The following is a 26159-nucleotide window of genomic DNA, read 5'->3' on the forward strand; positions in this document are numbered from 1 at the left end:
CAAGCAGCTCATCGTCCCATCACAGTCGGACATGACTAAACGACTAAACAACAACAGCAACAACAACAACAGTAACACCCCCACTCCCTCAAGCATGTTTGAAAGACAACAGAATGCTGATAACCCAAAAAGGCCTGGTTGAAGAGGAACATTTTCACCAGGTGCCTAAAAATATATATTGAAGGTGCCAGGCGAGCCTCCCTGGGGAGAGTGTTCCACAGATGGGGAGCCACCACAGAGAAGGCCCCGTTCTCATGCGGCCACCCTCTGGACCTCTTGAGGAGGAGGCACACAAAGAAGGGCCTCAGATGGTGATCTCAGGGTCCAGGTAGGTTCATATGGAGAGAGGCGGTCTTTGAGGTATTGCAGTCCTGAGCTGTTTAAGGTCAAAACCAGCATTTCGAATTGGGACCAGAAACTGAATGGCAGCCGGTGCAGTTGGGTCAGGATTGCTGTGATACACTCAAACCATCTTGCCCCGGTGAGCAACCCGGCCACTGAATTCGGCATCAGCTGAATTTTCGAAACCGTCTTCAGCGTTAGTCCCACGGAAAACACATTGCAGTAATCAAACCTAGCAGTTACCAGAGCACAGATGGCAGAAGTAGGTAGGTTATTGAAATATACTTGGAGTCGAGAGTGGACTTCATGCTCTTTATTCAGCTCATAGTGGTCAGGAGGAATGGAAGTTCCCCCAAAATATCTGCCTTATATACATTATTTTCACAATGGGACGCATGTGATTGGCTAATTCCAGGATTCTCCTGTAGGCCAATCAGGTTGCGGATTCACTTCTACCTGGACCTGGATTGGGTGGCTTCTGTGGACTAATCAGACTGCTGCATTGTTCTAAGACCAATCAGACGGCTGCATTCTGAATCCTATTGTTCTAGGACCAATCAGACTGCTGCATTTTGGATCCTATTGTTCTAGGACCAATCAGACTGCTGCATTTTGGATCCTATTGTTCTAGGACCAATCAGACTGCTGCATTTTGGATCCTATTCAACTTAGTACATAACAGTTATCCTTGTCCAGATAGGGGCACAGTTGTTAAGTTCATATGTTAAGCAGAAACTTTTCTGCTTTTCGGCTGAAATTATCTCCTCTCTCTTCCCCAATTGTGCTGTTCTGAGGACTTTTCAAGGCCACCCCCAAGCCAATATTTTTTGGGGGGGCAGCAGGGAAGTGTGGGCTGGTGGGGGAGAAAGCCTACTGCACTAGCAGCGCCCATTGTTCTGGCTCTCACTAGTCTGACGGGTTGAATCCAGCCCCAGGTAACATGCATCTTGGCCCTTCGAAGTCTCCAGTACAAAGAGTCTTTTCTAGGCAACTGCAGCCCTGGCAAAGCACTGGAAAGTTGGAGAGGATTTCTCCAGAGTTATAGAGCTGATCAAAGATCTAGAAGAAAAATTGTAGGCGGAAGAGATGAAGGAACACCACTTCCTGATGCTCGAGAACAGAAGATTAAAGGGGAGATGTTTGGGACTGGAACATATTTGCCGATCCCGAGGTGCCAAACTCATTTTGCACGCCAGCATTAAATTTGTAGGTATCTGTGGCTTTCTTCCTGAGCCTCATCCACCTCTAGCCGTGAACATGCTGTTCTCAGATAGCAAGAAGGAGAATCTTTAAAAAGATGGCAAGAAGCAAGAAGCCTTTGCTGAGGTCGAACGTTAGGGGAAAACCTTTCTTTAATATCACAGGAGGTGGAGAAATCCGATATTCTCAGCTCCCGCTGAGTGTGGAAGGCTAAAGGACAAAAATTGAAATATTTCCACGGTTCTGGAGACCCAGAACTAAGGTGGAAAGGACAAAAAGTCCCAAATTCTTAATGTCAATAAGGTATGATCCTGCTACAAATCACCTCCCCCAGCAATTTTCCTTCCCACTAGGGATGGGGCAGAAATTTGATCCGGTTTGCATTTATAGGTGAATTTTGCGATGCATTTTCTCCAGCCTAGCAATGTTTACCAAAATGCATATACTGGGGTATGAAAAGTGCATAAATAAGGCGCGTATCAGTAAAAAACAGCGTACAAAAATGCATTACGTTAAGGGAAATTGCTTTGCAAAAAGGTGCGTAATTAGGCACAATTACATGCAAACATGTGCATATTAGGATAAATTTGCATGGAAATGCTGATGACTGTCCACAAGAAAATGACAATTCTCAGAAGTGTTTAACAGCCAGTTAGTCCTCCCAGGGAACTCTGGGTATTGTAGTTCTGTGAGGGAAATAGGGGGCGGGGTCTCCTAACAATTCTCAGCACCCTTAACAAACTACACTTCCCATGATTCTCTGGGGGAAGCCATGAATGTTTAAAGTGGTGTGATACTACTTTTAACTGCAGGATGCAGATGGGGGAGGGGGAGAGAAGAAATAATAAATTAATACGCAGCCATCTTTTCATTTAATTGTGAAAGTTTTTAACCATCATTTTGCAGGCATATTTCATGCCCTTTTTAGAGATGCATAATGGACGCGGGTGGCGCTGTGGGTTAAACCACAGAGCCTAGGGCTTGCCGATCAGGTCGGTGGTTTGAATCCCTGCAATGGGGTGAGCTCCCGTTGCTCGGTCCCTGCTTCTGCCCACCTAGCAGTTCGAAAGCACGTCAAAGTGCAAGTAGATCAATAGGTACCACTCTGGCGGGAAGGTAAACGGAGTTTCCATGCGCTGCTCTGGTTCGCTAGAAGCAGCTTAGTCATGCTGGCCACATGACCCAGAAGCTGTAAGCCGGCTCCCTTGGCCAATAAAGCGAGATGAGCACCGCAACCCCAGAGTTGGTCAAGACTGGACCTAATGGTCAGGGGTCTCTTTACCCTTTACCTTTAATGGTTTCAGAGATATGTTTGATTAAGTGGCATATAAATATTGCTAAATGAATACATAAATGTTGACACACTAACATTCTTCATTTCAAAGATTTCCAAATCTTAAAAAGCAAAGAAGATTGAAGTTTATGTTCAATACGCTCCGTCACCAGGAGGATTAAGCTGCTATTTTGGGGGGAAATTAAATCGGCAGTTTCACTATTTAAAGAAGTTTTCCAAGCTGCCCCCCTCCTTAATATTACTGTGCAATGGTGTTCCGTCCAAATGTAGATAATGTGAATGATTAGAAGCTCAGTTGTGACAGGGAAATTATTCCATTTTTTAAAAAGCAGCTGCCTCTTGTTTTCTGACCTTTGTTGTTTCGCCCCTTAAAAATCAATCTGGATTTTCCTTTCCAGGAGAACGTTCATTTTTGGCCGAAAATGTGTGGAAAATTCAAAGAGCAGCACTGCAGCTAACGAACACTCAAGATATACAGAAGAAATCTGCTGTTGTTTTGCTCACAGGAGGGGAATGAACAAGCAAATCTCCCGCGATGCAGAGATAACGTTGGGAAACAAACGTCCCAGGTCAGTAGCTATCAAATGAAAATTTATTAGTTGCTGTAATAAACAGTGGCTGTAAAAATGCAAAGAGGGAGTTCCTTTGATTTTCATTTCTCTCTCTCTCTCTCTCTCTCTCTCTCTCTCGTTTTTTGGCTGTTCATACCCCCTGCCAAAAGACACCGACTTTGTCATATGGAATGCGGCTGAGTAAATTGAAGTGATTAAATTTCCCCTTTCTGAAATAAAGTCTGGGGGAGAGACCAGCATTTGTGTCTGACTAATCCAGAAAGTCTGTCGAAGTCTGTCTTTTTTTAACGGGGTGGGGGGGGCCCCACAGCGACACGGGGGCAAGGGTGAACGAGCGGCTCGCCGGCAGGGACACGGTTAATTCCCTGACTCCACCCCGATAATTTGGAAGGGCTTTACATTGAACCTGATTTCCAAGTCATGGCAGAAGTTCAGCTTGAGCGGCGCAAGGCAGACCAGCAGTTCTCCGCAGAGGTGAAGTCTGGAGCTCTCCAGAGAAGGAACTTTGCAGGGTTTTGCTCTCTTTGGCCTGGGAGTGCTGCCCGTGAGACAGGTGAGGAGGAGAACTGCCACTTCTAAGAGTGCCCTGGATCTGCCACCAAAGCTTCTTCTGCGCCATGGTTCTTGGGACCGGCCGCTGAACTCCTGCCATCTTCCCTGATGCCACCATAGAGAGCCCACATTTGGTGACCAGCTGATGCCACGACCCACCTCACAGGGGATGCTGTGAACCGTGCTTTTGTCCCCATCATTTTCTCTTCCTCCCACTTTTTTTTTTTATCCCACTCCCCTCCAAAAAGAGAAAGGGAGAGAGAGAGCTGTTTTCCCTCCTTTTGCTCAATCTGCGCTTGGCAGCAGGAGAACTGTCAGCCGCCTGAATGATCTGATTCTTCCCTTGCGCCAATTTATTCCTGGCCAGATGCAGTGGATTCTGTTCCTGTTGCTGTTATTCGTAAACTCCATGGAAATGCTCGCTCAAGCCAGGAGGAAGAAACGAGGTAGGGGTCGCGTCCGCTCGGTCATTCAGTTTCGCCTCCAGGGCTCTGCGCTTATTCTCACCACACGGTGCCAACACAGGTCGATTTCGGTGCCGAGCCGGTCTTGCGAATGCTGCGACAGGTGTTTGCAATTTGCCCTCCGTTGTGCTCGATCCCAAAATGCTCTGGAAAAATCTCTCTTTTTTTTATTTAATTTTAAATTTTATAAGAACAAGTAAATACACAGATACCCCCCACTATCCCCTATCCATGCTCTCCCCAGGAGCAGAGCGTTTATGGGAAAACATTTCTCCAGAGCTGTAAGTGGGAGTCCAGAGGACGCCACTTCGTGGAACTCTCAGTCGAGAAAGCTGAGGCTTTCACTTTTTTGCTCAGTTTTTCAGACAAAGCTATTGTCCGTGCTTTCTTATTGCCACAAGGAGATCTGCATTTATTCACAACTCTTCCAGGTTGTGGCGATAAGCTGCTACTTATAGGGAAATGATCAATTTCTTAGAAGGTCAATGCCCTCACCTTGAGATATTGTCAATAATGCTAGTCTGGAAATATTTTTTCAAGGCAGGGCAAGAATTGTTCGGGATGCATGTTCAAGATTAAGTCAGGCACAAGGCTTTAGGTATGAACTGGTCCTGTGTTTGATTCAAAAGACCAGACAAGACAGAAATCCCCCTATCACACCCATCCCAGTTCTTGCCCCCTATCCAGATAGCTCTGGATAGGATAGAGTGGGAAGGAGAGGACATGAGTGTCACCCCGAGACCCAGTAAGCGAATCAGGGCAGGGAGCGAGGTGAGGCATTAAGAGGTCAGAGACATTTTCTTTCAAGGTGTTACAATAGTGGCCTCACTGATGGTTCATCATCACTTGTCCTCACCCATCTTTTGTGCCCTGCTTTCATCTGCAATCAAATAGGTCGTGCAGGTTGGCAGGCACTCCGAAATCCTAAAGAACCTGTTAGTGGAACTGATCGTGGGATAGGTGGGCACACCAGCCAGGCCTAGCTGACGGGGATGAGGCATGGCGTAGTCTCGCCTTCCTCCGTCTCCCGAGGGCTCCCCAGAGATGTAAAATCCCAGCTCCTGGGCTCAAATCTGAATGTTGCCCATTATGAGCTGAGCATTGCTCCATCTGAAGCATTTGCAGGGTATATTCTGCTCTGGAAAAGGTGCTGTAAAAATAAATAAATCAGCTTGCGTTCTCCCAGACCAGGTGCATCAGCTGAAAAACCATACTTGTGTAACTGGGTATCTCTCGTTCCCAAACGATGAAGTTATCTAGAGTGTGTGTGTGTGAACAGGTGGGCAAAATCAGATATCGCACAGGATGGAAGTGAAAAGCAAATGGCAAATGGTGGGTGGCGAACCTAAAAACAGAGGGTTGAAAAGGACGCAGAAAAGGGTGATTTCAGAATCATAGAATTGTTGGAAGGAACTCAAAGGGTCATCTAGTCCAACCCCTTGCAATCACAGCTAAGAGAGTTGGGGACCTAGACCCGAGGAGAGATAAAATCACATGGGGCTTTTTAATTGAGAGAGGATATGATCAGGGTGTTGAGAAAGCACACAGTTGCCTTTCTTTCTTTGGTAATATAATTTGTTCTTGTGGCCACTTGCTAAAAGAAATTCACCGGCAGGTGGCTCAAACAGAACAAAGAAAGAACTTCATGAAAACGCACAGTTAGCTTATGGAACTCGCTGCCACAAGAAGTGGTGATGCGAGCCACCTACTCAGGTGGTTCGAAAAAAGGATTGGCTCCGCTTGTGAAGGGTAGGGCTCTCCAGTAAGACCAGTTGCCCCACTTGTGAGCTTTGTAGAGGTTCCTGTCTGTCCTCTGTTGGAAACTGGATACTGGGTGAGATGGACCAGCCTCGGTCTGATTCAGCAGGGCTTGCTTTCATTGGTTCCCACAGAATCCTATGGAAATATCCTGAAGGAAATGATACCCAATGTTAGACTCTGTAGATGTCAGAGGGGATAGCTTCCTCGATGGAAGATTTATGTTCCTGCTGAGGTACTTTGGTGTTAACTCAGACACCTGAGGTGCTCCTGGAAAATACAGACAATGGCCAGGTGTTAAAGGGATACTGTGAATAGTTTGGGATAAGCATTGCTGTCTCCCTGGACAGAAAGATTGGCATAGAGGACATCTGTATGGTGTGTGATCTCTTTCCATACACTGCAAAATGGTGCAATGGAAGCATCTTGAGCATAAAGGGAAGGAAAAAGTAATGCAATGCCTATTGATGATGAGAGACTGATGATATTAGGAGGAATCATAGAAGGAAACAGATGCCAAATGCTAAAAGAAATTAGTATACCAGAAGTAATTGCAAGGGGTGTGTGTGTGTTATTTGTTCATTTAAATTCATTACATTTATTCCCTTCCTTTCCTGCAAGGAACTCAAGGTGGCCTTGCGTAGTTCTCCTCCTCCCCGTTTCAGCCTCACAACAACCTTGTGAGGTAGGACAGGCTGAGAGGCCTGAGAGGCAGTCAACAGCCCAATGAACTTTGCTTGGCTGACTGGGAATTTGAACCCCGGTTCTCCTCTCCCAGGTCTGAGTTCGACACTCAGTACACCACCACTGGATCTCTAAAGTGCAGGTACATTTATCAAATTCATGGAATCATAGATGCATGTAGTGAATCAGGTAGGGACTGGGAGAGATGCTCTCCTATGGCTGCCAGGTGGTTTGAGATGCCCTTGTCACCTGAGAGGCTGGGTTTCCGATGGGGGATCTGGTTAAGTCATACTTAAGTCCACTGAAACCAATGGATTTAAGTCAAGCTGGTGGAACTCAATGGGTCTACTCCGATTTGGTCAGATACAGCCCAATGTGAATATTGTTTCCAGAGGCATAGCATGGTGGGACCAGGGGGCAGGGCACATTTTTGAGGGGGCACGATCATGTTAGGCATGGAGCCCTGGCAGCTGAGGAGCAGCAGCAGGCAGGTTGGTTTAGTGGGCAGGTTTAGGAGGCAGCAGGCAAGGAGCCTGTTGGAGGTGGAATCCTTTCACCTTCTGCATGGGCTCCACACGCCCCACCCAGCATGTGCCCCAGCCCAGCTGCCCAGTCCACAAGGGAGGTGCAACACTTGTCCTGCCCCGGGCACCAGCAAGCCACGCTATGCCACTGATGGTTTCAGATAGCAATCGTCATGACCTTCTGTAATACAGTGGTACCTCGGGTTAAGTACTTAATTCGTTCTGGGGGTCCGAGCACGATTTCTGTTCTCATCCTGAAGCAAAGTTCTTAACCTGAAGCACTGTTTCGGGGTTAGTGGAGTCTGTAACCTGAAGCGTATGTAACCTGAAGCATATGTAACCCGAGGTAGCACTGTATTATTCTGCCCCAGGGAAATTTTTTGCCTCTTCAAGCTGAGCGGAGCAGAAGAGATAATGATGATGATGATGAAGATGATGATGATAATAATAATAATACAATTTTATTTTTTTATTTTTTTCATTTTATTTATTATTCATTTTATTTATACCCCGCCAGAGCTGGACTCAGGGCGGCTAACACCAATAAAATCACAGTAAAAACATAATAGGGGGAAGAAGGAAAAAAACCCAATTTAAAATACAGGTTAAAATGCAATTTAAAATGCAGCCTCATTGTAAAAAGTAGCTGATAGATCAAAACCATAAGAGGAGGGAAACATAAGGGTCAGACCGAGTCCAAACCAAAGGCCAGGCGGAACAGCTCTGTCTTCCAGGCCCTGCGGAAAGATGTCAAGTCCCGCAGGGCCCTGGTCTCTTGTGACAGAGTGTTCCACCAAGTCGGGGCCAGTACTGAAAAGGCCCTGGCCCTAGTCAAGACCAATCTAACCACCTTGCGGCTTGGGACCTCCGAAGTGTTGTCATTTGTGGACCTTAAGGTCCTTCGCGGGGCATACCAGGAGAGGCAGTCCCGTAGATAGGCTGAATGGACAGTGAAATTTGCGTCGGGATTTTCCTCCAACTGCAGTTGCTGCCTGTACTGCCAAAGTACATCAGTTTGCAATGAGCTGCATGTTCTGAAGGTAGAATTGCACCCACAGCAGACACAGTCAACCAACACCCAAAACAAGAAGAACCCCATTCATGGGGGACAAAGAGACATTCAGAAAATATGCTGGAGAGGCAGTGTGGTGTAGTGGTTAGAGTGCTGGGCTATCACTCAGGAGACCAGGGTTTGAATCCCCACTGAGCCATGGAAGCTCCCTTCCTCTCAGCCTAACCTACCTCACAGGGTTCTTGTGAGCATAAAAAGGGGAGAAGGAGGAGAAGTGTGTATGGCACTGTGAGCTCCTTTGGAGAAGAAAGGTTGGGCTATAAATGAAATAAATATTGCAAATATATCTTAAAAACTCCACTGAGTTTTCATGGATATCAGAGAGTGTGAAGCGATCAATTGGGGTCAGAGGACAGGTTGCATTATTTTATTTGATGATGATGGTGATAATAATTTATTATTTCTACCCCACCCAACTGGCTGGGTTTCCCCAGCCACTCTGGGTGGCTTCCAACAAAAGCTTAAAAATACATAAAACTTAAAAATACAAAAATTACATTTCATTTGATTATGAAAAAACCCAATAAACCTCAAATAGTTTACAAACAGATAACTGTTTTTATCCCTAAAAACGGTTAAAATGGCTATTTAAAGCATTCAAATAATAACTACAATCCGTGGTACGATTAAAACACATGCAAACACTCTAAATATCTGGGGAGACTTTCCTGAACAAAAACGGTTTTTGCAGGCAACAAAAAGAGTTCAGTGAAGGAGTCCATCGGCAGGGAGTTCCTAGGTGTTGCGGCACAAAAATGTTGCTTTTTTCCAACCGTGGAAAGGTGGTACCTAATGCCCGATCCACATTTGGAAAAGAGCACAGATCAAAGTGGTGGGGTGGGCACATAGAGAGTAAGGCTATCATCTCTACCAGTTGCGGCTTGGAAATGTGTGTTCAGCCTTTAAACTGTTTGCTGAGCCCAGCTGTGAGGAAGTGCAGAACCCTCTCTTATTTGGCACAAGGCAAGCGGGTTTGGCCACCACACAAGGATGCGGGTTTCATCACCTTTTCTTCCTTCCTTTTCCCCTTTGCAAACCCTCTAACCTATCTCCTCTCCTTCCCGCAGCCGCAATCGCGTTCTTCTGATCTGTGAGTTGAGCCCCCTTAAATGACCTCTGAGAGGGGGGGGCAAGTTCAGTTAGGCCCCCTCCATTCCACTGCAAGCCAGACTTCATGATGGTGGCAAACATGGCTTTTGGAGAGGAGCAGGTGGAGAGAGCTGGTTGTCCATGGAAAAGTAAACAGACGGAAAACAAAAGGGATACAGCAGAGCATATGAGATACTGGAGAACTGGACGGATTTGGTGGGTTTTATAAGAACCGGATGGGTTTTGTGCCGTCTGAAAGGTTTGAGCAATACTTGGCATTCAGCATACGGAAAAAACCATCCTCTCATTAGAGCTGCTTAGGCGCTGTCATGCTCACAGCACGGGACATGCAAGGCTTTGGCTGGCCCACTGCTGGGCAAAAGCTGTCCAGGTCTGAATGGCATTGTCCGGTCCGGGAGCTAAGTCCTTTTGCCCCATATTCCCCCTCCCCAGTAGCAAAAAAGGACAGGTTTCCCTGTTGGAAATCATCTCATTCGAAAAAGCGTCTGCAGAAATATTGCAAAGGCCTCAGTTTGTCAGTGATGCGGAGATTCCCAGACGATTCAGGTCAGGATATTGTTATTGACAATGCAGCTTTCCATGTGATAATACTACTACTAATAATTTATTATTTATACCCCACCCATCTGGCTGGGTTTCCCCAGCCACTCTGGGCAACTTCCAACAAAACACCAAACTACAATAACCTATTAAACATTCAAAGCTTCCCTAAACAGGGCTGCCTTCAGATGTCTTCTAAAAGTTTTGTAAAAGTTATGGCTTATAATGTGAGGATGAAGTTGTTTGTGGGATCTTTGAAACATGGGGACCTAGCCAGATGCACTGGTTTTATAATTCCCTGTGACTGTGTACATGCCATATGTTTAAAGGACATTTCACTCCCCAAAGAACTTTGGGAACTGTAGTTTGTGCCCCACAGAACTAGAACTCCCAGCATCCTTAAACAAACTACAGATCCTAGGATTCCTGAGGGGGTGTGTGCTTTAAATGTATTGTGTGTAAGCAGCTAGGTGTGCAGGAGCCAGGGGCATTCTTGGGTAGCTCAAGGTTTGGATCTGCAGCGCGAAGGTGCCTAAATGTATACAGGACCTCCAGGCATGGGCTGGAGGAAGAAATTTACTTTAGGTCACATTCTGATGCAAACCTACCTAATAGACAGTTTTCAAAACCGTATGTGGACCAACACACGGCTATCCTTTGAAATGTACATTTCCAACCCCCCAAAAAACTGGGTACACTAGGAAAAAGCATTTCTAAAAATGCATATAATCAAGACCAACCACAATTACTATATTAATAAGACTGGATATAAACATGCATTATATGGGAGAAACTGCATGGGAAAATGTGTACGTTAGGAAGAGCAGTGCACTAAAAGGCTGCTGAATTTTTGTGAGGACTTTCAGAATAAATACCCAGATGGCGAACTGTTGTGAAAACGTCAACTTAGGGGTGGAATAATGAGAAAGTGAGAGAAACTGAAGACAAGCGATTCCTCCAACCCATTCTGTAAGCAAACTTTATTATTATTATTATTATTATTATTATTATTATTATTATTATTATTAAGTTTTTAAAGAGTAGGGAAGTAATAGGAGATCTGGGGCAGGGCAGGAAAGACTTGGAGCTCTGGACCCCGGTCCACCCCTGGCTGTGCCAAAGATAAAAAATGCCTTGTGGCTCTGGTGCAATGCAGTGAGGCCTGGCAAGTGGCGCACAGGGCCGAGGGTGGACAGTTATGGGATGCTTTGGTGCCTAGTGCCGCCCACACACGCCATTCCGAAAGGGAAGGAGAGGCTTGTTCGTCAATCTACTAGAACGCAGGCACATCCATGGCAGTGAGGGCAAAGCAAAGTGGTCCATTTTCAGTTTCCTTCAGTCTCTCATTTCTCCAGTCCTCCATTCAGTCCTCCTCTTTCCAACATCAGCCTGCAATTTTTTTCTTTTTAAAAAGAAGTCTGCATGGAAATTTAGCAGCTTTTTAGTGCTGCTGATAACGCACATTTTTCTATGCGCTGTTGCCTAAGGGACCCATGCTTGCAAACCAACGTTCCCTAATCCCAAGCAGTTTTGCATGGTATCTTCCCTATTATATGTGTTTCTCTGCACGCTTTACCCTGGTTTGTGCATTTTTGAGCACGCATTAGACAATACAGACAAGGACGGATTTTTATGTGCAGCTATGTTTGGGTTTGCACATTGCTTTCAAAAGTGCAAATTAAACGCAAACAGGGTCAAATTTCTCCTGCCCCTCCCCATCCTGATGGTTAGCCCAGAGTTAAAGAATCCTGGCTGGGTGGTAGCCTGGAATTTTGGGGATGAAAGTACACTGGGAGCAGCTCATTCTACATTTCTGATCACATTCTGTCCATCCTCAAAGTAGCTGTTGAAAGTTGGCCCTTAATCTACCCATTTCACAGATGGAGAGCCAAACCACTCAAGCCTGCTGATGACTTAACTGGCATCTGAACCTGAGATTCCCCTGCTATTATCTGCGTGGTCTTTCTTCTCAGTTTCTGTTCTGCACCTCTGGGTGGGTGCGGCCAAGCGCTAGATGCTTGAACCAGAGCAGGCTCCAGGCCAGGCACTTAAGCCGAAAAAATGCAGGCCTCGAATTCGAGTGGCGACAATTCCAGACGCAAAATACTTTCAGTAAAACCCCGGCTTTCTCAGAATTCCTGCATGTGAGGGATGAAAGAGGTGGCAGGCAGGCTGGTTTGGGGGCCGGAGTGGAGGCTGTGGGTCAGAAACCTCTGGCTCAGCTCCGGTTACAAAACAAAGACACCTGTTTGCGAAACAGACGCTTCCAGGAGCTGGAGGGGACTGGATGAAGGGAGGAGAAGGAATGCATCCAGGGACATAAGCGGAGAAGGAGCCTGGGCAGTCTAGTGGCTAGAGCATTTCATTAAGACCTGGGAGACCAGGGTTCACTGAAGCCACGAACATCGGACTATCAGTGCTGAATGAATGTCAGATCGTAGCAGAAACTGTCTTTGTGTGTGCGCAAGGGATTCTGAACTCTCTCCCTGCAGGCTGGGGATTATTGGAAATATTAGGTATTTTTGTTGTTGTTTAGTCATCTAGTCGTGTCCGACTCTTCGTGACCCCATGGACCAGAGCACGCCAGGCACTCCTGTCTTCCACTGCCTCTCGCAGTTTGGTCAAACTCATGCTGGTAGCTTCGAGAACACTGTCCCACCATCTTGTCCTCTGTCCTCCCCTTCTCCTCGTGTCCTCCGTCTTTCCCAACATCAGGGTCTTTTCCAGGGAGTCTTCTCTTCTCATGGCCAAAGTATTGGAGCCTCAGCTTCATGATCTGTCCTTCCAGTGAGTTAAGTATTAGTAGTCTCAAATAATTTTTGGTGGTCTGTAGCAGTGGCATGGGGTTCAGATCCCCGTGATGGGGTGAGCTCCCGTTGCTCGGTCCCTGCTCCTGCCAACCTAGCAGTTTGAAAGCACATCAAAGTGCAATTAGATCAATAGGTACCGCTCCAGAGGGAAGGTAAAGGGCATTTCAGTGCGCTGCTCTGGTTCGCCAGAAGCGGCTTAGTCATGCTGGCCACATGACCCAGAAGCTGTACGCCGGCTCCCTCGGCCAATAAAGCGAGATGAGCGCCGCAACCCCAGAGACGGCCACGACTGGACCTAATGGTCAGGGGGTCCCTTTACCTTTATCTTTAGAGCTGGATCAGGGAGCTGATTTTTCGTAACTTATATATAAATTCTGTGATCTGCTGAAGTGCGGAAAGTATGTCCATCACCAGAGCAACAAATTGTTACAATCTGAACTTGGACTTTGAGCAAGATTTGGTATGAAAAAGGGATAGCATGAAGGCTCAGATCCAGCTTCTCATCTGGACTCTGTGGCTTGATTTGCTTTCCTTCCGTCAGAGAAATTACTGAAACTATCAGAACTATAGAGTGAAAATTGAAATACGTGTGAGAAGGGCTGAGCAAGTGCAGGCTGGAATCTGAAGGCTGTGTTTGCAAAGAAACTATGAGGGAAGGACAAAGAAGGATGATAGACCTTGTTATTATATGGTTACCAGATTTTTTTTCAAGGAATCCGGGGACACTTTTTTTTGGGGGGGGGTTCATGCTTTATTTTAGCAAAGGGTTGCCCAGAGTTCTGGACCCACCTCGGAGGTGACACCTGGGGCAGCCACACCCACAGCACCCACCTTGCTCCGTCTCTGGTCTGTAGCCTGCCCTTGTAGTGGAAAGAGAGGAAGAGAAAAAACCAAATATGTTGAAATTTCCCCATCATTCCCCAAATTAATTTTGAGCCCCGTTAATCAGCTAGAATCATGATGTTTAGTTGCAACCTCCTCTCTTGTAACTTGAAGCCATTAGTTCGAGTCCTACCCTCCAGAGCAGGGGAAAACAAGCTTGCTCCATCCTCCATGTGACAGCTCTTGAGATATTTGAAGATGGCTATAATAATAATAATAATAATAATAATAATAATAATAATAATAATAAATTTTATTTATACCCCGCCCTCCCCGGCCAGAGCTGGGCTCAGGGCGGCTAGCACCAGTAAAATTACAGTAAAAACCTAATAGGAAAAAAACAAATTTAAAATACAGGTTAAAATGCAATTTAAAACGCAGCCACATTTTAAAGGTAGCCCATAGATCAAAACCATAAGGGCAGGGAAACACAAGGGTTAGACTGAGTCTAAACCAAAGACCAGGCAGAACAGCTCTGTCTTGTAGGCCCTGCGGAAAGATGTCAAGTCCTGCAGGGCCCTGGTCTCTTGTGACAGAGCATTCCACCAAGTCGGGGCCAGTACTGAGAAGGCCCTGGCCCTAGTTGAGACCAATCTAACCACCTTGCAAACTGGGACCTCCAAAATGTTGTCATTTGTGGACCTTAAGGTCCTCTGGGGGGCATCCCATATCTCCTCTAAATCTCCTCTTTTTTAGGCTAAACACACCCAGCTCCCTCAACCGTTCCTCATAAGGCTTGGCTTCCAGACCCTCGATCGTCTTGGTTGCCCTCTTCTGCACACCTTCCAACATCCTTCTTAAATTGTGGCACCCAGAACTGGACACCGTATTCCAGGTGGGGTCTGAACAAGGCAGAATAGAGTGGGACTATGACTTCCCTTGACCTGGTTGATGCAACCTAAAATAGCATCAAATAGAGATTCGTTCACTTGCATGGAGGATAAGGCCTCAAGGGGACTACTAGCTACAATGGAGATGTGCCACTAATTCCACTGTAGATCTTGGAACATCCCTTCAGACGGGAGAGCTGCTGCACTTAGATCCTGCTTGCACCTGGTGGGCCACTGTGAGAACAGGAATCAGCTGAGCTAAATGGGCCTGATCCAGCTGTACTTTTCTTGTTTGGGAGCAGGCAGTCAAATCACAAAGCTGCAGCTTTTTCTCTGACATGCTACATTTCTACATGCAATGATTCTGAGGGGTTTGGTGTGTGCATGGGGGGGGCACATGCAGACAGTGCATCCTTCACCCCATAGACTGAGGATTGGACACAAGAAAGAAGTTAATACTGAGTTAACCTGTGGAACTCACTGACACAAGATGTGGCTTTGCTGGCTTTAGAAGTGGAATGAGATTATTTCAGGGAAGAGGAGATTTCTCTCCATGGCTAAATTAGCCATGATAACCACATGGAAACTCCAGAACATCAAACCTATAAAATCCAGCAGTATTTTGTTGCCTACTCACTTCCTACTTTGCAGCTGTCCACTCTTGGAAATAGGATACTGGGCCTATAAGGACTCCTGACCTGATTCTGTATGGTTCTCCTTGTGTTTGTAGAACTAGGCATGCACACGAATGTGCATGGACAAATCTGCTTATTTCACTTTCTCTCGCTTTCTAATCCTGGATTTAGTTCTCCCCATATCTGCAGCAATGCGCAATTCTTCTTCAAGAAAATCAATTTTTTAAAAAGCAAGCAATGTTATTTTCTCTAATCAATGCCTTTTGTGCAGACTTCCCAATAACGTCGGCATTTCCGTACACATCGTTAGGTTGGGGAAGGGCGTTGTAAAATTCAGAAAAATTTAAATTCTGCAGGGTGTTTCAGCTCATGGCTGGTTTGAGAAGTGTGAATTAGTTATTATACCTTTAAAACACAAATTTGCATTTTTACCCATACTCACTGATATCCCTTTCTTTGTCTGGAAACAAACTATGATGGGTTTGCTGCCCTCAAGTCACACTTTCTCATGAGGATATGAGACGGGCCATCTGCAGCTGATTGCAAGAGGGAGATTTCAAATGGTTCTGGTAGAAGGATAATTTTGAGGCTGAAGGACATGGTAACGAATGCAGCAGCCACACCTGTGATGCCTGGGCCTTGGGCTGGGGTGGGAAGGTGCGCCAGGCTCATGCGTCAGTCTGAGAGACATTGCAGGTGGAGCTCCCTTAACATGTGTACTTTCAATGCGTAGATGTGAGCCCTTTCTGAACGCCTATGTTCTTCCGTAGCTCAGTTGTACAGCAACACTTTGGCGTGCAGAAGATTCCTGGCTCAGTCACCAAAATCCGCAGCAGCACAGTTAAACTATGGAACTCCTTCCCACTTGAAGCAGTGATGGATTCCAACTACTGGCTTTGAAAAGGATTGAGCAAATTCATGGAGGGGGAAGATGCTATCAATGGCTATCCTAGCTCCCTTCAGTCTTCTCTTTGCCAGGCTAAACACGGCCAACTCCCTCAACCATTCCTCATCAGGCTTGGACTCCAGACCCTTGATCATCTTGGTTGCCCTCCTCTGCACACATTCCAGTTTGTCAACATCCTTCTTAAATTATGGCGCCCAGAACTGGCCACAGTATTCCAGGTGATCAAGACAGAATAGAGTGGGACTATGACCTCCCTTAAGGGATGCTGGTGCTGTGGGTTAAACCACTGAGCCTAGGACTTGCCGATCAGAAGGTCAGCGGTTCGAATCCCCGCGACAGGGTGAGCTCCCGTTGCTCAGTCCCTGCTCCTGCCAACCTAGCAGTTCGAAAGCATGTCAAAATGCAAGTAGATAAATAGGTACCGCTCCGGCGGGAAGGTAAATGGCATTTCCGTGCGCTGCTCTGGTTTCACCAGAAGCGGCTTAGTCATGCTGGCCACATGACCCAGAAGCTGTAAGCCGGCTTCCTTGGCCAGTAAAGCGAGATGAGCGCCGCAACCCCAGAGTCAGCCACGACTGGACTTAATGGTCAGGGGTCCCTTTACCTTTATGACTTCCCTTGATCTGGACCCTAGACTTCTGTTGATGCAGCCTAGAATAGCATTAGCCTTTTTCGCCGCTGCATCACACTGTTGACTCATGTTCAGCTTGCGGTCCACCGAGACCCCTAGATCCTTTCCACATGTACTGCTAGTAAGCCAGGTGTTCCCCATCTTATATTTGTGCATCCAGTTCTTCTTGCCTAAGTGCAGAATTTTAAATTTGAAATTCATTTTGTTAAGGTCATTTTGAATCCCGATTCTGTCTTCTGCGACATTGGCTACCCCTGCCAGTTTGGTGTCATCTGAATCCCCTCAATTCCTTCATCCAAGTCGTTCACTCTCTTTTCTTCAAAGAAGTGGGGTCACTTTTAGAGGAATTACTTAAAGAGTTTAGACCTCATGTAGGTTCGTGGCTCCACGCAGTGTAGTAGTATTAGTATTAGTATTAGTAGTAATAATAATAATTTTTATTTATACCCCGCCCTCCCCGGCCATAGCCGGGCTCAGGGTGGCTAACACCAATAAAATCACAGTAAAAACATAATAGGGGGGGAAAGAGGGGGGGGAACCCAATTTAAAATACAGAAAAAAATGCAATTTAAAATGCAGCCTTATTTTAAAAGTAGCCCAAGGATCAAAACTGTAAGGGGAGGGAAACATAAGGGTCAGACTGAGTCCAAGCCAAAGGCCAGGCGGAACAGCTCTGTCTTGCAGGCCCTGCGGAAAGATGTCGAGTCCCGCAGGGCCCTGGTCTCTTGTGACAGAGTGTTCCACCAAGTTGGGGCCAGTGCTGAAAAGGCCCTGGTCTTAGTTGAAACCATTCTAACCACCTTGCAACCTGGGACCTCCAAAATGTTGTCATTTGGGGACCTTAAGGTCATTTGGGGACCTTAAGAACTTAGGAGCCAAGTCCTAGGGGCTGTGTGGGCTTCAGCCCCCAAAATAAAATATTGGAGGGGCTGGGCCCCCCAAAGTTTATGGGCATTCCCATTCAACTGGTTTGTGTGTGTGTGCACTGTGTCATGTGATCAATTATGCAGGTGGGGCTTACCTGGGTCCCCCCAAAAATTATTCAAGTTTGCACCCCAGGAGCAGAAGGTTCCAGGTTCAGTCCCTGTCATCTACTGGTAGGCTGGAAATGTCCCCTCCCTGGAAAGCTGGAGAGCCCCTGTCCCTCCCAATAGCAAGCTAGGTGCTTGAGAATATGGAGAGGCAGTGTGGTATACTGGTTAGAGCACTGGACTAGCACATGGAAAAGACCAGGGTTCAAATCCCCACAGCCATGAAATTCAGCGGGTCCCCTTGGGCCACTCAGTCTCTGTGTAGCCTACCTCAAAAGGCTGTTGTGAGGATTTAATGGGGAGAAGGAAAACTGTGTTGACCACCTAGAGGTCCTTGAAGGAAACGGTGGGATATAAATGTAGAAAATGAATAAATGGAATGAATGGATAAAAATGAACTTTTGTGATTTTCTATAATCAACACAGAAAGGTAAAGGTGTCAGCAAATGCAGCCAACTTCTGCATTTCTGAAGATTTAATTTGAATTGCTGTACTCTAGCTCTGCCTTGTTGGAAACAATCTTTTATTGATTGCAAACGAGGCTTTGAATTGAATAAATATCTACCAGGACAGACGTGTTCTGAAATTCTTACTGCTTGGTCAGAATCCTCCAGGATGTTAGACAGGGGCAGCAGTTCATATGCTGTGTCAAAAGAGACAACTGTCATGAGATCAAGTTTTGAGTGGGAAAGCACATTCTGTTCCCCCCAGAATGCAAGTTCACCTGGGGTTGATAGGCCTTGCTTCTGAGTAGACATGGTTAAGATGTGCTGCCATCCTGCAGGTTCTGGTGCAATCTTGCAGCTATTTTGAAATCTACAAGTAGCTAGAGCAGTCGTTCCACCACCCCCTGGATTCCATAAACTCACCCCTATTAAAAAACAGCAATTTGCACGACCCACTAAGGAAGATGATAACCCAATTCAAAATTCAAAACAGTAACGGTCAATTGCATCTTTGTTCAGAATCCAATGAAAACAATTTAATGATTCAACAAAACACTTGATGCCAGCTTTTCAAAGTCTGATAGTCGTTTACACTTCCACAGCCCCCCTGCCGCACCTTTGCCTCTTGGTGCCCCCCAGGTAATCCCACAACCCCCAGGGGGCGCCCCCATCCACTTTGGGAATCACAGGGCTAGATTATCGAAAGCCAAACCAGGGGGATTCTCAACCCATCATAGCCAAAAGCAGTTGGCCGGGGGCACAAGTGAAATGATGCCACTCACTCTCCTTTTGAACAGTGAGCATCAGTTCTGGTTTTGGAGAGAGGGAGGGGGCGAGGTAGGTGCAGCAGCAGGATTGGTTCTGCTGCCATGCTTGCACCATGCCTTACCCTACGCCCCATCTCAGGAACCAGCATCACCCCTTGCCCCACCAATAATAATAACAACAATATTTTTTTATTTATACCCTGCGCTTCCCAGTTCAAAAACCGGACTCAGGGCGGCTAACAACAAATTCAAAACACTTTAAAACAATTATAAAAGCAGCATAAAATACAGTATAAAAACTTGAATAACAATAAAATTCAAAAATCAATTTAGGGGAAATAAGCAGGGCTAGCTGGCTGAATTGGTCCTACTTGGGCCAGCGAGGAGGCCAGGGGAGAATTAGCTGTGGTGTCTCAGAGCGGGTGATCTTCATAAAAGGGGAGGGGGAGGGAAGAGAAGGGAAATAAAAGATCAGGCAGAATTCAAATTAAAGGCCAGGTGGAACAGCTCTGTCTTACAGGCCCGATGGAAGGAGGTTAAATCCTGAAGGGCCCTAGTCTCAAGGGACAGAGCATCCCACCAGGTCGGAGCCATCACCTCAGTGACCACTTCTGATCGTAGGCAGCACTAAGTGTCCGGGGAGTCACTGAACAGCTTCCAGACGACTCCTCTTAATGCCAGGAAAGTGTCTGCCAACTCTTAGTTTGCAGATGCCCTGTGCCAAGGGAGCTGGCACGTGGCACAGATCAGAGAGAGACAAGGCGACACCAACTAACTTGCGGGGATTCGTTTTATTAAGGAATTGAAACAGAGAAACATACGGAGGCTCCTGAAATACTGTGCTTCTCCGTGTATAAGACAAGGCTTCTTTGTTAAAAAAATATGTTAAAAATTGGTACCTCGGGAGGCCCCATTAGCTAAAGTGGTACCTCGGGTTAAGAACAGTTTCAGGTTAAGAAAGGACTTCTGGAACAAATTAAGTACTTAACCCGAGGTACCACTGTAGATGGGTAGTGTATAAGGGTGATATGGGAATGGTTGCTGCAGCGAGCCGGAGATTGTCAGTGGCTATTTGGTGTGTTATTGGTGGCTGAGGCAAAGGCTGGTGTTGATTTGCTGTCGCTGCGGCACTAGGGCGGGCGATTGGGGGCTGCTGGCGCTGGGACAGACGATAGGTGGCCTTTGTGATGTGTGTGAGTGGCAGCTCAACAACTCAGGGCAATCCCCCCCATTTTCTTAATTTTTTTAAAAAATAATATTTATTCAGAGTTTCATAAAAAACACATTACAAAAAAAGAAAAGACAAAAAGAAAAAAGAAAAAAATACAAATCTCAAATTACTTCTTTTCAATTACTTATTTCTTGGACCTCCTCACACCTCCCTTTTTCTATTCCACTTTAATTTGTTATTCCAGCAAATTCTTCCCATATTTTTCAATTTTATTTTAAGTGATTTAACTTAACAACTATTTAACAATCTTATTAATTAGATCCACATATCCTTTCCATCTTTTACACATAAATACCTTAAAATTTCAAAGTTTAAACCATATTTATACATTACTCATTAAATCCTTTCTACTAAAGCCAATTGGTTCCTTTTCAGCATATTCCTAATATTCCATTAATGTTATAAAAATTCCAAAGGATGAAAAAAAAAAATTCTTATTATAAACTTTTCTAATCCAACATCCCTTTTTCCTGGTCACGGATTATGTCAGTCCCTTCGACCTATAACATCCAGTCCATCAATCTGGTGATCTTATGTCTCATTTTATTAATTTTGCATCCCACAAAATCGGAGGCGTCTTATACACAGGGGTGTGTTATACACAGGAAAAATATGGTATATTCCACTATAGCAAGCCATGTGGACCAGAGCCTTGCATTCTTGTGGGCTCTGAGCTTCAGAGGTGGATATCTGCCTTCATTTGTCTAAATATGGGCCCTGGCTTTTTAATCTAACCGGAAAAGGCTTTGTGTGTGCTCTGCTTACGTGATTCATCAGGCTGGCCAAAGGGGTGAGTCATTTTATTAGATCAAGCCCTCCATCAAAGGAGCGGTAGCAGTGAAGTGTATGGACAGTCATGGTATGAATTGCACCTCAAAGGCGAAGGCACAGACTGGTTAAGAAACAGCAGGAAATGGACTCACACACTCCTTCTCTTCTATGTGCCAATTTCATGCCACAAAGAGAAGCCAGTAGACTTTTGTTCTCAATCTTTAAAAAGCCACAGTTCCCTGCGACACCTGAACTCAGAGACCTGGGATCAATCTACAGTGAGGACAAAGCATGCTGAAACTACAGTTATATCAAGCCACAGTTTCCTGGGTTTGGACGTTATGGGGAACTGTGGTTTGTTTAAAACAGGAAGTGGGTGCTTGCAGTTCCCTCCTCCAGTGTGCAAAAAAGGAAGAGAAAGGATGGGGGCAGAGTCAAACATTAAGTTCATTGATGTACAGGGAAAGTATAGTTTCATATTTGATCTGAACTAGGCCCAGACATTTTATTTCCACCAAAAACTCAGTTTCAGCTTCATGAAGGGAAATACATTGCAACATTGGTAATTCCTGTAAAACTACTTTTTTCTTTTTCTTTTCACACTAAGGGCCCAGAAACAAAGGAAATGGAGGTATGTTTTTAAAAGAGAAGCTGAAAGAAAACTAGATCAAATCAAACATGACATGATGTCACAGGGAGATCCTTTGAGAAGGAGCCTGAAAAAGTGACGCAGCCAGCATTTGACAAATGCAAACCATAATGTCTTATGACTCCCAGGTGCATTAGTAACGGGAGGAGACGGTTCTGACCTCTCTTGGTAGCAGCAGCCATGTCAAATAATAAAAGGTAAAGGGACCCCTGACCATTAGGTCCAGTCGCGGACGACTCTGGGGTTGTGGCGCTCATCTCGCTTTATTGGCCAAGGGAGCCGGCATACAGCTTCCGGGTCATGTGGCCAGCATGACTAAGCCGCTTCTGGCGAACCAGAGCAGTGAACGGAAACGCCGTTTACCTTCCCGCCAGAGAGGTACCTATTTATCTACTTGCACTTTTGACGTGCTTTCGAACTGCTAGGTTGGCAGGAGCTGGGACAGAGCAATGGGAGCTCACCCCGTCGCGGGGATTTGAACAGCCGACCTTCTGATCGGCAAGTCCTAGGCTCTGTGGTTTAACCCACAGCGCCACCCGCATCCCATGTCAAATAATACCCATGTCACAAAGGAGCTTGTCAGGGTCGGGGTGCAGCCATTGTCAAAGCTGGGCTGCTTTTGCAAAGGACATTTAAAAGTTGCTGTCTAGTCCAGCATGCCTTGGGCCACAGCTTAGCAAGAGAATGCCTGGCCACATATGGATGATCCCAGGTTATTTCTGAAACCTCCAGTTAAAAGGGGTCTCTAGTAGCAAGACAGGGAAACTCCTCACCTTGAGAACTTGAAGATGCACCGGCAAAGTAGACAGTTCTGGACTAGGTGCATTTGTGGTCTGACTGGGTACAGAACAACTTCCTCTGTTCGTGGGATAGCTTTCCTTCTGGAATCGCTAACCCCCACTTCCTCCAACCCAGTGCCCACAAAACTAGGCAATCCATTATTGACACAGGGCAAAGAGAGAGCCAGTGTGGTGTAGTGGTTAAGAGTGGTGGACTCGTAATCTGGTGAATCGTGTTTGATTCCCCGCTCCTCCACATGCAGCTGCTGGGTGACCTTGGGCTAGTCACACTTCTCTGAAGTCTCACTCACCTCACAAAGTGTTTGTTGTGGGGGAGGAAGGGAAAAGGAGATTGTTAGCCACTTTGAGACTCCTTCGGGTAGTGATAAAGCGGGGTATCAAATCCAAACTACTATTCTTCTTCTTCTTCTTCTTCTTCTTCTTCTTCTTCTTCTTCTTCTTCTTCTTCTTCTTCTTCTTCTTCCTCCGGGAGCACAAGACTCTTAAACTCAAGGTTGTGGGTGTCAGGAGCTCAGCCTACACTTGAGTAGGACCCTGGCAGAGACACATGCCCAACTGGCATGTTCTCTCCCTTCTGGTCGATCGTTCGGGAGCTTCAAAAGCTTTCTTCAGCCTGAACATCACAGCAACCGATGCCAACAGACATCAGCACACTTAGGGACCTGCAGAGTTTGTGCATCATGCGTGACAGACCTCAGCAACTCAGCATGTTGGCTAATCTACTTTATTTACATATAAACACACACGGAGCACTGCAACATGGCTCCCTCTCTTTCTAGCATCAGACAGCAAAGACAAAGAACAAAGGACAAGAGTCCCACTTCACGGAACACAGTAACACAAATATCCTGTCTCCGTCACTTCCCTCTTTGTGGAGTCAAAATATACACCGTCATGTGATAGACAACAATGCCATGACTGCAATCACGGAGCAGGAATTCTAACAGTGGGTTCGAGTCCTGTATTGGGTAAAATCCTGCCTTGCTGGGGGTTGGACTAGATGACCCTCGAGATCCCTTCCAGCTCTACAATTCTATGATTCTATGATGGTAGGAAATGCCCTGCTTATGAATCTCACGAGGAATCATATAGGGAAAGGTGGGAGGAAGTGGGTATGTTTAGCCTAGAGGAGGGAAGATTGAGAGGTGGCAATAATATCACTTTCCGTCTCTCTCCACATACCTGAAGGGCTGACCCACTGAAGGGGGGGAAAGGCTGCTCTCCGCTGCCTCCCAGGGGACAGGACTAGATCGAAGGTGCTTACATTGCAGGAGAATAGAGTTCGGTTGAGTCTTAGTGGAAACGTCCTGACAATGGAACCAATTTCCTGGTGGGCTCTTCAAGCAGAATCCAGAGGAGCGTCTGTGGGAGATGCTCAAAGTCTAGATTTTCTTCACTGAGCAGGGGGGTAGCACACTATATGGCTCGCAAGGTCCCCTCCAACCTTCAGGTTCTATTGATTCATCTTCAGATCGGAGAGATATTGCCTTATTTTGCTCTCTGCCCTCAAGGTCCCTTCCAGCTCTCCAATTCTACGATTCCACAAGAGGTGTGAGCTTGCTTTTGTTGGGCCATCTCATTTAGATGAGGTCTGATTTGAGACAAACAAATTCTCGTCTCCTCATCGGCACAAAGAAGCCTTTCCCTTTTCCGATCTTTCATATTCGCCACAGTTGAAAATCCCTGTTCCCAACAAGTTTGTGGTGAACTGCAGAATAGCTCTCTCTTGAAGAGAGAGGCGCAGATACTGTTCGTAGTTGCGTGTCCAAAAAAGATTTATTTTGATGCCGTACTACACTGAAAGGTTTAGATGTTTCTTTGATGGTCCCTGAATCTTCCTGCCACACTCGCCATCCTCTCATCGCACCCTTTGAGAACTACTGCTCAATTCTTATTGCATCTACTTAAAGCTGGGCTTCTTGTTGACACACTGACGTTTGCTGGACTGATCGATCTGGAGGGGGGAAAGACCACTGAAATGAGGGAGGCTGGAATGTGTGGGAGATGCTGGCATTAGAAAACACCAGGAAACATTAGGAGGAACATTTTGACAGTAAAAACTGTTCAGCAGGGGAACTGTCTCCCTCAGAAGACTCTCCTTCCTTGGAAGTTTTTATTTTATTTTTTATTCAATTTCCATACAAGATTTAAACATACATTTTCAATATTGTCACAGATACATAATTTTGATTTCCTTCAGCTCATCCGCGAATCTTCCGTTTTCTAATCTTCTACCCGCAATTCTAAATTCAACATTGCCTTTTGATTTGATTTAAACCTATTCCCTTGTTCCCTTTTTTTACAGTGTTTCTAATGTTGTTTCTTCACAAAGCTTCCTGTAAACCCACCAACGTTATTTGTGCATCACATATGCTTTTCATATAGTCCACAAATTTACTCCAGTCCTCGGTAAACTTGTGATCTCGCCGGTTTCGGACCCTTCCTGTTAATTTATCTAGTTCTGCGTAGTCCATTCCTTGGAAGTTTTTAAGCAGAAGTTGGATGGTCAGGGATTCTGTAGTTGCGATTCCTGCACTTCAGGGACTAAATGATCCTTGGGATCCCTTCTACAGTTCTATTATTCCAGAAGCACAGTGGTGGTGATGATGGTGGAGTTAGTAAGACCAGCCCAATGAGGACAGGGTGTGAGACATCTCCATGCAGAAACGAAAGCTGCAGATTTGGGGGAAGCATCTAGATATTTTGTTTGTTGTAGTATTCTTCTTTTAACCACATTGGCTGTGGGCACGGGGAGCACGATTTGCATGTTCTGTTCCAGGCGCCAAAATGTCTTGGAATTAGGGATGAGTGGAATGGAACGGTTCCATTCCATAATTGTTCTGGGATCCTGGCTCTCTGTCGGTTCTCCTCCGCTCAAATTCAAGTCAGAAACAATGGATGTCAGGATGGAACAATTGCCATCACTATTAATTTTTTTGTTAGTAAGCTTAAATGCAAATTTCAGTTTCACAATTGCACTATTTGGGGGACTGGTCAGGGTGACTGAAGAAACGCAGGTTTTGAAGATGAGCATCTGAGCAGGATGAAAACCATTCTCGGTCCTTCTTAATCCCTCAGATGGTGAGATGATAGTCCCCAAATCACAAAAACCGCTGCCCCCTCCTCTATATCTTCCCCCCTTGGTAGCAGTACAGGCCCTCTGCATTCTGTGCCTCACTCTGAGAAAGGACCCCTTTGGCCCATGCAAAATCTAGATGCCTATTCCCCATCAACACCAGACAGCTGGGACAGTGCTGTGTGGGGACCACCAAGTCTCCCCATTGGTCTTGCGGGGGCATTTTGGCCAAGTCCCACCCACCTTCGCCTACCCCTGGTGTAATATATGTGGACTGGGCTTTGCAAGTGCCAAGAATCAGCTGACAGGGAGCATTTGCAAAGCGCTTTGCCTTCAGTGGCATAGTCTGATTTCAAACCACATTGGGCCGGGTGAATGACAGCTGGGAAGCCCCTCCCTCCTGTCAAACTGGATTCGTGGGGGTTCCCAAACCCTGCTCTGAAAGATGCTTGTCTTATCCAAATCTTGGAACTGGAAGTGGGTACAGGTGCATTGCATCACCTTAATTGCCTCTCTTGGCCAGACAGGGGAATGGGCACAATTCTAGCTTCCTTTAAAGGACTGCATACTGTTGGGTAGGG

The 26159-nt window shown here is 46.0% G+C and overlaps 1 protein-coding gene and 1 long non-coding RNA gene across 3 annotated transcripts in view; one reads left to right on the plus strand and one right to left on the minus strand.

Annotated features, from left to right (window-relative positions):
- The first annotated feature begins 3386 nt into the window (after nt 1–3386).
- RSPO4 (R-spondin 4) overlaps nt 3387–26159 on the plus strand; it is a 32176-nt gene continuing 9403 nt past the window's right edge. Inside the window, exons 1-2 of one of the 2 annotated variants that reach the window (XM_081917333.1) lie at nt 3387–3405; nt 4328–4406. In XM_081917333.1, coding sequence (XP_081773459.1) covers nt 4328–4406 — 79 coding nt within the window. In that variant the 5' untranslated portion in view covers nt 3387–3405. Of the gene's footprint in view, nt 3406–3844; nt 3962–4327; nt 4407–26159 lie in introns of those variants that run through there. The other variant, XM_081917332.1, reaches the window with a different exon arrangement.
- On the minus strand, nt 14040–17329 carry LOC309373308. Its single transcript, XR_014169966.1, has 2 exons — nt 17295–17329; nt 14040–14092 (listed from the first exon to the last, which is right to left on the minus strand). It is a non-coding gene; the product is annotated as an uncharacterized lncRNA (long non-coding RNA).

The sequence above is a fragment of the Podarcis melisellensis genome, assembly GCF_964234715.1.
Source record: "Podarcis melisellensis genome assembly, chromosome: 6".
In the NCBI taxonomy this organism is placed as follows: domain Eukaryota; kingdom Metazoa; phylum Chordata; class Lepidosauria; order Squamata; family Lacertidae; genus Podarcis; species Podarcis melisellensis.